Consider the following 10,357-nt stretch of genomic DNA (forward strand, 5'->3'; position numbering starts at 1 on the left):
CCAGCCCAAGCCTGCGCGCTTCTCCTGCTCCTGCCTGTGGGTGAGACCCCGCCTGCCCCACCCCTCCACCGGCTGCCGTTCTCCCCCCAGACCCCGCGCCTGCCCCTGATCTCTCCGTGTCCTCTGCAGGCTGTCTGGGTGCAGGCCGCGCGCCCATCGCCCTGTCCAACACAGCCTCGGTCAACCCTGGTGAACTCTGTACCCCAGGAGCCACCTGTGTCCCCAGAGCCACCACCTGTGCCCTCGGCAAGCCTCGCGCTGTCCACCAGGCCCCAACCTCCCAGACACCGCTGCCTACACCCAGGCCCACGTTTATGCCCTGTGAGTACTGCGGGGCGAGGAGGGGACCAAAGGGACCCTTCTGGTGGCTGTGATCTCTGGTGTTCCAGGCACAGGTGTGGGCCGTGGGCTCTGCCGGGACCCACAGAAGTTCCTGTCCTGGACTCGGGGCATAGCTGTGCCTGCAGAGGCTCCTGGGGACCTTGCCCACTGGGGTCTCCCCTGTTACCCTCAGGGCGGGGTGCAGCAGTGCAGGCTTGACTAGCGCACCTGAGGCCCTGGGCTGTCCCAGCAGTGTGCACAGGAGATAAAAAAAAATAGTAACACTGGCCACTTACACCAATTATGCCAGCCACCGATACTTTTGGAAACACCCAGGAGCTGGACCATGGGTGCCTGATGGGGCATCTTCCATTCTGAAAGTGCCCCTAAAGTGGCTGCAGCAGTTGGCATTCCCACAGCAGCGAGGAGAGTCCCAGGGCCACGATCCTCACAGTCCTGCTGGTCAGGCATGGGCCAGAAGCTCAGAGCCCCTGTGAGTCCAGGCAGCCTCGGGAGCCATTTGCCACTGGCCTTTCCCTTGCGGGACCCGGCTGTGCGTGTGCCTGCCTGTGTGTGTGCTGGCTCACAGGAGGGGTTTCCCAGTGGGGTGGAGCCTGGTGGCTGAGTGGAAGTAGCTGTGAAGGGTCTGGTGGAGTGGAGGGGCCCCAGGGCTGGCGGCATCCCAGCATCTCTCCTTCCTCAGCCTGTGGCTCTTCCTTTGAACCGGACCCCACGCTCCGTGACGCAGCGGCCATGGCCCGGCGGGCACCTTGGATGGTCAGCGTGCAGGCCAATGACATCCATGTCTGTGCGGGAAGCCTCATCGCCTCCTGCTGGGTACTGGCCGTGGCCCACTGTGTGAACCGGTGAGTCGGAGCCTGGGGGGCATGGAGCAGCAACCCTGGAGGGCGCCAGTCCCAGCCCCAGTGTCACCCCAGCTCCAGGCAGGTGGCAGCAGAGTCGTGCAGATGCCGTTGGCAGTGGACTCGCCCTGTGCCCCTCACCTGGCCCTTGGGTGCTGTGCAGTCATCCCAGGACAGGGACTGGACCGTTGGCAGCCTCTGTCTGGCCTCCACCACCTCCCGGCTCTTTCTCTCCACCCCTTTGCTCCTCTTCCTCCTCCCTCCGTGGAGTACTCAGGGCAGAAGGGGGCAGAAGGGGTGGTGGATGGAGACATGTTCACAGGGGAGTTGGCTTGGCCTGGGGCCCCGAGGGTGGCCTTGGCTATGGAGACTCGTGCTCATGTCCACACAGGGACCCCAGGGGTGTACCAGGGCGGGCGGCGTGAGAGCCAGGCTGTGGGCAACTGCACAGGGCCTCTCACACCCGTCAGGCACAGCGCAGGATGCTGGGTAGTCCACACAGGTGCCAGCTACACACCCCTGAGCGGGTCCCTGGGCATCTGCCAGCCTCCGTTTCCCCTTTCATTTTATGGAAATGGGGAGCCCTGTGCACATCTTTTGTGAGGAACATGCTGGGGGGCAGTGGTGGCAGACACCCCTTCTGGGTCCCCCAGGCAGAACGTGAACTACACGGTGAGGGTGGGGAGCCCTTGGATTGATCAGGAGACGCCGAGCGGCGCCGACATCCCGGTGCTTCAGGTCATCGTGAACCCTGGGTACCGGCCCCAGTGCTTCTGGTCCTGGATTGGCCAGGCCAACAACATTGGCCTCCTCAAGCTCCAGCACAAGCTCAACTACAGCAAGTACGTGTGGCCCATCTGCTTGCCAGACCTGTACTACGAGCTGGAGGCCGGCTGCCGCTGCACCGTGATGGGCTGGGGTCTCTCCAGGGCCGATGGTGAGTCCTGGCCTCCCCAGGCTGGGCTGCAGCCTGGGGTCCCCTGGGGGGCCCACTGCCCACAGACCGTCCTGCTGGGTCTGAGGTCTCCTACCCTCGAGCATGCAAGAAGTGCACACATCACAGCCGGTTGGGCCTCGGACCCCAGGCTGGGCAGATGGGCAGAACTTTCTAGAAGGTCACACTTAACCAGGACAGTGCGGGGGGCCAGCTGGGCCCTGTGTCTGCCCCTGGGGGCCGGGGTCACTCAGTGTCTATTCTGGATCCTCCCTCTCTTTGGGGGCCACCATCTCCTGTTCCAACATGGGGCAAAGCCTCCAAAGCAGGCGTATTCTCAGGTTCACGTGGGTGCCCCAGGAGTGTTCAGTCCCTTGGGAGCCTCTGAGTGACTGAGGCACCTGTCCCTCTGTCCCAGGGGACCGACGTACCCCAGAGCAGCCCATGCTGGGGAATAGCTGGGAATGCCTGGAGTCTCCTTTCCTGGGACACATGGGGGCAGAGGTGGGGTCTGGGGAAGCTCAGTACAGGGGGCTTCGTCCCCAAAGGTGGCCTGGAGAGAGGAGGCACCGCTGACAGCTGGAAGTGGGTGGGAGGAGACCCAGACTCTTCAGGAAGCAAGGCCAGGTGGGCTAGATGGCCTGTGCCCCTGCTGACACACAGAAGAGGCTGGTGGGCATGGAGGCAGAGCTGGAGCCACGAGCAGCAGGGAGCCAGGCCCGTTCCCTCCTGCAGGTGAGTGGCCCCAGTTCCGGACCATCCAGGAGAAGGAAGTCACCATCCTGGACAACAAAGAATGTGACGAGTTCTACCACAGCTTCTCCACCATCTCCTCTCTGGTGTGGATCATCACCTCCCAGATGGTCTGTGCCACGGACCCCAGCAGGGAGCAGTTCTGCTACGTAAGCACCCGCGCCTCCCCCTCCCCCAGGGAGGACAGGGAGCTGGGATCGGAGGAGCAATGGGGGATGCTGGGGTGTGAGGGTGGGCTCTGGGGGCCCTGACCCTGCCGCTGCCCTCCCGCAGGAGGTGACCGGCGAGCCCCTGATCTGTTCCTCAGAGGGTACCTCGTACCTGGTGGGCTTGGTGAGCTGGGGTGCAGGCTGCAGGATGAGTGAGGCACCGCCCATCTTCCTGCGAGTCTCCCCCTACCAGCCCTGGATCTGGGCCCAGCTCAGTGGGCAGCCGCTGGGCCTGCGCACCCCGTCCCAAGCCCTGCTCCTGGCCCTGCCACTGCCCCTCAGCCTCCTGGTTGCTCTGTGATGCTCGCTCCATTAAACGCTTTTTTTTTGCTCATCTCCTGCCCTGCTCTCCCTGGGCCGGCTCTGGTGGGGACGGGTACTGGAGGAGTTGGGGCCCCAGGATCTGCCTTGCAACTTGGGGGATCATGAAGGGTGGCACAGGGTAAAATGACGGGGGCTTGGAATGAAACTGGGGCTGCGGGGACCCCAATCGGAATGGAGCTGCATCTCTGGGCTGGGAGGGGAGTGGGTTCCTTCCGGGAGACTTTATCCCAGGTCAGGGGTGCTGCGTGGCCCTGCCCCCCGGAACTTCCCCTGCCTTGCACACAGGAGGTTCTGACCTGTAGGGGACAAAGGCCCTGGCCAGCCTCAGTGGAGTAGTCCATGGCTGTATCCTGAGAGCACCGGGCAGCAGTTGCCCCGGTTGGCAGGGGCAGAGTACCCAGCTCCCACAGCAGGCTCCTCTGTGATCCCCGCCCTAACTTCTCCGGAGCCTCCAGCCCTTTCCAGTCTGCCTGGACCCCTCCGCTGTAGGATGCTGATCCATGAGTCCCCAGGGAGCCTCAGGGCAGATGGGGAGAGTCTCCAACAGCCTGCGTCTTCGCCAGTGCCGGGGCTTCCTGCTCTGCCAGCCTCTGGACCCCTTTCCTCCGTTGCCCTCATCGGGCTGGTCCGGGAGAAGCCAGGGAGGGAGGTCCAGCCCAGCCCAAGCCACCTGCCGCTGCTGCCTGTGTCACCTGCACAAGGTGCCCCAGGGACAGAACACACCGAAGGCCCTGAGAGGGTGCTCAGTTTTATTCACAAATCTGCAGAGCTGGGGATTTAGCTCAGTGGTGTTGCCGATCCCCAGTACCAAAACAAAACAAAACAAAACAAAAAAACTGCAAATCTGCAGGCTGCTTCTCCTGCAGGGCCCCCAGCTAGGAACCTGCTGTGCTGTCTCCTGAGTCCCCAGGCAGCCCCTCTCCCCTCTCCCTTCCACAGGGTCCAGCCCTCTTGGTCTTTGGCTGCTCTTCTCAGCAGAGATGCTGCTGTTGGCAGTGTGGGTGGGAGGAGGCTGCTGCACGGCGCAGCTGGGAGCTGCCCACCTCGACCTCTAGGGTCCTGAACCCTCCGGCCACTGTGGGCATAGAGAGAGCTGTCATGGCGGCCGGACATCCTGATTCTCTGTGCCCCGAGCCCACCTAGGAGATGGAGGTCCCTGTGCTTCACGCCTCATGGCAGTGTCTTGCAGCTCAGCTCCACGGTGACGGGCAAAGCAAGTGCATGTCGTTGTGCGGAGCTTGGGGTCTGCGGGGACAGGGTCTCCTGCTTCTGGGCCCCTCGCCCCAGGGACAGGACCCCGCCAGGCTTGGGGCAGGCTCCTCACCATGAGGTGGCCCTCTCGGCCTGTGTCCAGCCAGCTGTGGCCCATCACGACAGCCTGTCAGGGCAGAGGGAAACTGCCCCACCATCGCATCCCCACTGCTGCCCCTGGCTGAAAGGGTGAGCGGAGGCGCACCGGGTGGGTCAGCCGCAAGGTGCCCTGTGGAAGGAGGCCGGCCCCTGTCGTCTGTCCCTGCACCTGCCGGGCCATGTGGGTTGGCTGTGGCCTCGGCTCAGCCCGGCTGCCACCCTGTGGACCTCCTCATTGCTGTCCTTTCTTCTGTTTGGCCTCATTCTTCTCATCCTCTTCTACCTTGATGGCCACTGTGTCCACACCGTCCTTCTTTTTCTTCCTCTTGTCCTCTGTGGGCCGGGGGGAGAAGCTGAGTGGCTGTAGTGGGGCCTGAGGTCTCCAGGGAAGGTCTGCCTCGCCGTGGTGGAGGCTGTGCTTGGTCCCCCACCCCCTGACCCTGCCGCGGGCGGAGGGCAGGAGCAGGGTGAATCTGGACAGTGGGTGGAGCAGGGGGGGGGCTCACCTCCCGGGATTTCCGTGAGCTCGTTGAGGGGCGGCACAGTCTCCAGCTTGTCCGTGTACATCTTGGCTGCCTTCCGCTGTAGGTAGCGGGCTTCGATCTCCTTCCGGGTCCGCGGCACGCGGCAGTTGAAGATGCAGCACAGGGTGATAACTGTGGGGAGCGCACAGTAGGCTTGGCTGGGGCTGGGCCGCAGGTGGCCCTGGATAGGCGCCGTGCCATGGACTCTGCTCCCATCTTTTGCCCTGCCCTGGGCATCCTCTGCCTGGTCCCACAGGCACGGGCTGCTTCGCACCCCAAGCTGGGCCCTCCCCCAGGCCTCTGGGTTGCTCCTCTGCACCCGCTATCCTGCCAGGCTCTGATGCAGCCAGGATGGCCTCAGGGCCCTGCTGGCTGAGGCCTTGCCAGGAAGGGGTCCCAGCCCCTGCCCAGGGCATCCACTTCACCAGAGCTATTCCAGGAGCGGTTTTCCACCAAGGGCAGCTGTGCCCATGCCAGTTGGGCCGGGGCACGGCACTGGCCTGTGTAGTGAGGGCAGAGCAGGGCGCGGCTGCCAGACCTGGTTGGACTGAGTTTATTTTTCTAAGGCCCCCGCAGTCTGACCACCTTGGCCCTCACTCCAGGGGAGGGGACAGAGCTTGTTCTTATTATAAATCAGATGGGCAGACCAAGCTTCCTGGCCAACTCCTGGCAGGCGGGAGAGCCCAGGCTTCACAAGCCAGGCCTGTTTGGAGCAAATGCATCAGACCTAGTGGCCTGGGCTGGAGCCTAGGGCCAGCTTGTACAGCCAGGGCTGGGTCCCTTCCACTGAGGGTCTCGGCCTGGCCTAACTGCATGCATAGAGAGAAAGCAATGAATAAGTGAGTGAATGTGTGGATGGCCTCAGAGCTCCACTTTGGTGGATAGGACTGGGCCTGAACGGGTGGACCTGGAGCCAGCAGCACCCAGGCACCCTGGGGTGCGGCCAGTGGGAGTCTGCATGGGGCTGTCGCTGGTGGAGCTGGGTGGAGAGCAGGTCAGGTGCAGGTGTTCTTCAGACTCTCTTCGATGCCTGAGACCTGGCTTGGTCCCCACCTGACCCTACTGGCTTGGATCCCTGCTTGTGGCCACCGACGGGCACCTCCTCAGTACTGTATCCCTCAGGCTATGGCCAGGCAGCCGCTGGCAGCCAGAGCAGAGCTCGGTGCCTGCTCCCCCCACCCCCTGCGTGCTTCTCTTCAGAGAAGGGGAGAAACAAAGTGCTTTGGGTCAAATTCAAGTCCAGGGCTGTAGGAGACCCAGGCTCCCACCTGCCCCAGACTCTCCACCCTCAGCTCCTTGGGCCAAGCCGCCTGGGAAGCAGAGGCATCCTACCCTCTTCAGGAGGTGTCGGGTGCCCACCTGCCCCTCGGGCCCCTGGGACTGACCCCTCCCTTTCAGGGCTGCTCTGTGTGACTGACACCCAAGCAACACTGTGCCCCTTGGCACTGCCATCAACAAGGGGCTCCCAGCTTCTTCCCCTCTGTCCTTGGGGTGCTCCAGACCTGTGCTCAGGGCTGCTACTGGGTGGTGCTCCTGGGGGCAGAGGGTATGGGCACCTGTGTGTGCTAGGGCCTCAGCGAGCCGCCTGCTTCTTGGCCTCAGCAGGGAGCACAGGGCCGCCTTTTGCTCAGGGGGATGAGGGGACCCTTTTCCTGGCACCAGGAGAGGCCCAGTGCAGTCAGATGTCCATCTTCCTTGGAGCCCCTCACATCTGGCTGCTGGCATTGAATGTCCAAGGCGCGGGCCCCCCGTGGGCTGTCCTGCCCTGGGCATCTCCCAGGAAAGTGTTAGAACTTAAAACGGGGTGCCCTGGACGAACACCCCATTGGGGCCATCCTAACCCTGCCGCCTCTGCTCACCCCTTCCTTCCTGCTGGTGCCTCCTGGCACAGCCCCACGGCCCCCTTTGTGGGCCCCTGGGCGGGGAGTGGGTCTCCCCTCCCTTTCCCACTGAGCCCCCACATGCTTTCTCCTGTGGGGCCCTGGGTCAGATGGCTCCGCCTCATGCCGCAGCAGCCTCCCATGCCTGGCCTGCCCTTCATGGGGATTTTCTGCCCCCTTCCGGACTAGGGACCCCATCCCAGGAGGAGGCTGAGGAGGGGCTGAGGAGTCTTGCCTGGCCGACTGCACAGCCAGGGCCCAGACCCTGGGGGACCAGGCCTCCTGCTTTGATTTGAGTCACTCCCGGAAATGGAATTTGACGAGGCAGAGTCTGAGCCACATCTGCCAGGCATCTGGGGCACTGCCGGTGGGGGGCGGCCGCTCTGGGCCCCTGGGTGTGGGCCCTGAGAGCTGGCCAGGCTGCAGGAACAGCCGGGGAGGACGCAGGGAAAATGACACGTCCTGCCCGGCCGAAGGCCTGTAATTAGCCTAACTGCCGTGTGGTTGCCTCCCGCATCCAGCAGCAGAAACCTTCAGGTCCACCCTCCCCGGGGACTGTGCTGATCCGGAGGTGCCCGAAGCCACAGCGGGCCCCTTGTGGGCACCTGGCCTGCTTGCACTGCCCAGAAGTGCTGCTCTGAGCCACAGGACGGCCACGCCGGGTGCGGGGTGCAGGCCTGCTGCGTCTGGGCAGAGGCGGGTGGCTACTCACTGACGGACAGCACGAAGAGCGAGAAGATGCCCACCACGTGCCACAGCCGCATGTCCCAGAACACCACGGTCTCCTTGGTCAGCGGGGGCGGCTTGGGCTTGGGCGGTGCGGTGCTGGGCTGCGGAGAGAGAGGAGTGAGCCAGGTGGAGGAGGCTGGGTCTCAGCGAGGACTCAGCCCGATTTCAGAACCTCCTGAAATCCAGTGCCTTGGACACTCAGCAAGCTCAGACTGAGAACCTGAAAACAGCCGGGCCCGGACCATGCGCGGTGACGTGGGAAGCAGAGGTATCCTACCCACCTCGGGAGGTGTCGGGTGCTCACCTGGCCCTCGGGCCCCTGGGACTGACCCCTCCCTTTCAGGGCTGCTCTGGTTCATTGACAGAGGGTGGCTGGTGCTTGGGAAACCAAGTCCAGCCAGGTCCAGGATCCTGTGGACGCCTCCTGCCGCGCCTGGGAGCTCAGGAAGGCCTGTGCTGGGGACAGGATTCCCTCCCTCCTTTCTGGGAGCCGGGCCCAGGCTGAGCTGTTCTGCCCCAGGTCCCCACCAGGTGGCCTCATAGAGACTGTAGTGTCCACACAGGACAGGAGAAATAACTAATGCAACGGCGACACCTAGAGGCCAGAAGATGTAAGTGCAGCCGTGGCTGCCCCGGGCAGGGTCCAGCCAGCCACCTCTCACCTGGGACACCACCCTGCCCTTGGGGCCTGGGGGAATGTGACCCTGCCCTGGGTTGCTAGGAGACACTGTCCTTGGAAAAAGACAGGGTCTTTCTTCCAAGGCATAAAGGGATACTATCCCACCTTGTGGTTCTAGAGGACACAATCCTGCCCCAAGGCACAGGGGACATGAGCCTGTCCTGGATGTCTTGGGACATGGCCCTGCCCTGTGGAGTCTGGGCAGAGCCATCCTGATCAGAAAAGACCTGACCCTCTCCTGGTCACCAAGACTGGCTGAGGGACAGGAGTGGGTTAGTGCTGAGGGGAGAGAGGACCTTGGGCCTCTGTGCAGCAAGGGCCCGGAAGGGATGGACTCGAGGGGCATCTCTGGCTGCCCCTGCTCTCCTCACAACCCCCCCCCCCACTGTCCATACACATGGCTTGGGCACCCGGGCAGCCATGGAGAGGACATGTCGGAGGCCCAGGGGCACTGCGGACCCAGTCCTGGTTTAATACACGGCTCCATGGCCCTGTTTTCCTTGCCTTAAGCTAGGGTGGGGGTCTGCTTTCCTCTGGACCTCAGCTTCCCCACCTGCTTGGCCTCAGGCTGCTTGGGCAAGCCCTGTCTACCCAACCCGAGATAAAATTGCCAAGATTCTGTCTACATGGGGTCAGGCACATCATGGGGTAGGCACAGTCATGGGTACCAGGGTTGGGTTGCAGGTGGGCACAGGTCTGTGGGTGCAGGTGCGTGGCTGGGGCATGACGAGGGCTGGAGCCGTGGCGGTGGCAGTGGTCTCTATTTCTAAGCCCCGGCATGTGGCCCGGCTGGGCTGTGTGGCCTGAGTGAGGGCCCAGGATTCGGAGCTAGCAGCAGAGGGCTCAGCCCTGGCCCTTCCTGCCCAGCCTGTGGTGGGAGGAGCTGCCCTGGAGGGGATGAGGCCCTGTGGAGTCCTGGGGCGGGTGAGGTGGACCCAGCCCTACCCATCCCTCACACACTTCCGGGGTGGCAGGTAATGGGCTCTGAACTGCAGTCCCTTTGGGGGGCAGTGCTTCCCTGAAGGTGGGCAGGATTCCTGGCTCAGAACCAAGCGCCGCGCCCCAGCCTCCGCTGCACCCAGGGTGCTGGTGAGGAGCCCAGGTCCTCTCCGGGGGCTCAAGCCAGCCTGGGTCCCCTTACAGAGGCACTGGAGCTGACACTGGACCCAGCTCACCCTCCTGCCACGCCCCCTGGTCAGCAACAGCAGGGACAGGCAAAGGAGCATGGGGCTCTGTCCCTGTGTCCCCCGCAGACCCTCCAGTCCAGGGCTGTGTCCAAGGACACCCGGGCGTGGCTCTGTCCTCCCTGTGCCCTTCCGTTCCCCGGCATGGCAGCCTGGGGGGGTCCCCTGTGTACCTCTCACTGTCTCCCTGCCGTCAGCACCAGAAGCCAACCAGGTCCCTGCCAGGGTCAGCCTGTGGCCCCTACCCGGATGCCTTGCTCCCAAGGGCGGAGGCTATGTCCCCCAGAGCACCCCGAGTTCAGGGCCTGCCTTCCCATCAGACGAGGTCAAGGAGACGGCCGCTCTCCTTCCCGCCCGGGAGACCACGGTGGATGGAAGGAGCTGTGTCCCCATCCCGCGGGGCAGGGCTGGTCCCCAGCTGGACAGGGAATGAGACAGGAAGCGGCCCCCACCTGACTGCTGCTCCCGGACCCAGAGCTGAGTCTCCCTCACTGCTCGCCAGTCGCCCTGATATCCAGGCCTCCAGGTGGAGGACCGGGCGGGGCCGACGCCCTCACAGCCCCCGCCTGAGCCAGGACCCCCGCCCTCCGCGTGCGGCCTCACCTCC

General features: G+C 64.0%; 2 protein-coding genes across 2 annotated transcripts in view; one reads left to right on the forward strand and one right to left on the reverse strand.

The window, feature by feature from the left end:
* Nucleotides 1-3,393, forward strand: part of Prss50 (serine protease 50) — a 3,720-nt gene extending 327 nt beyond the window's left edge. The window contains exons 2-7 of the mRNA XM_010624574.1: nucleotides 5-40; nucleotides 130-321; nucleotides 1,025-1,187; nucleotides 1,838-2,121; nucleotides 2,854-3,020; nucleotides 3,145-3,393. Of these exons, the coding sequence (XP_010622876.1) occupies nucleotides 5-40; nucleotides 130-321; nucleotides 1,025-1,187; nucleotides 1,838-2,121; nucleotides 2,854-3,020; nucleotides 3,145-3,381 (1,079 nt within the window). The 3' untranslated portion in view covers nucleotides 3,382-3,393. The remainder of the gene's footprint in view (nucleotides 1-4; nucleotides 41-129; nucleotides 322-1,024; nucleotides 1,188-1,837; nucleotides 2,122-2,853; nucleotides 3,021-3,144) is intronic.
* A 525-nt stretch (nucleotides 3,394-3,918) lies between these two features.
* Nucleotides 3,919-8,944, reverse strand: Tmie (transmembrane inner ear). Its single transcript, XM_019207482.2, has 3 exons — nucleotides 7,871-8,944; nucleotides 5,261-5,410; nucleotides 3,919-5,087 (listed from the first exon to the last, which is right to left on the reverse strand). Exons 1-3 carry the CDS (start codon nucleotides 7,920-7,922, stop codon nucleotides 4,987-4,989), a joined length of 303 nt encoding a protein of 100 aa, XP_019063027.1. The 5' UTR covers nucleotides 7,923-8,944; the 3' UTR covers nucleotides 3,919-4,986.
* Between the last annotated feature and the right edge of the window lie 1,413 nt (nucleotides 8,945-10,357).

The sequence above is a fragment of the Fukomys damarensis genome, unplaced genomic scaffold (genome assembly GCF_012274545.1).
Source record: "Fukomys damarensis isolate Sample0158 unplaced genomic scaffold, DMR_v1.0_HiC HiC_scaffold_12, whole genome shotgun sequence".
Lineage (NCBI taxonomy): Eukaryota > Metazoa > Chordata > Mammalia > Rodentia > Bathyergidae > Fukomys > Fukomys damarensis.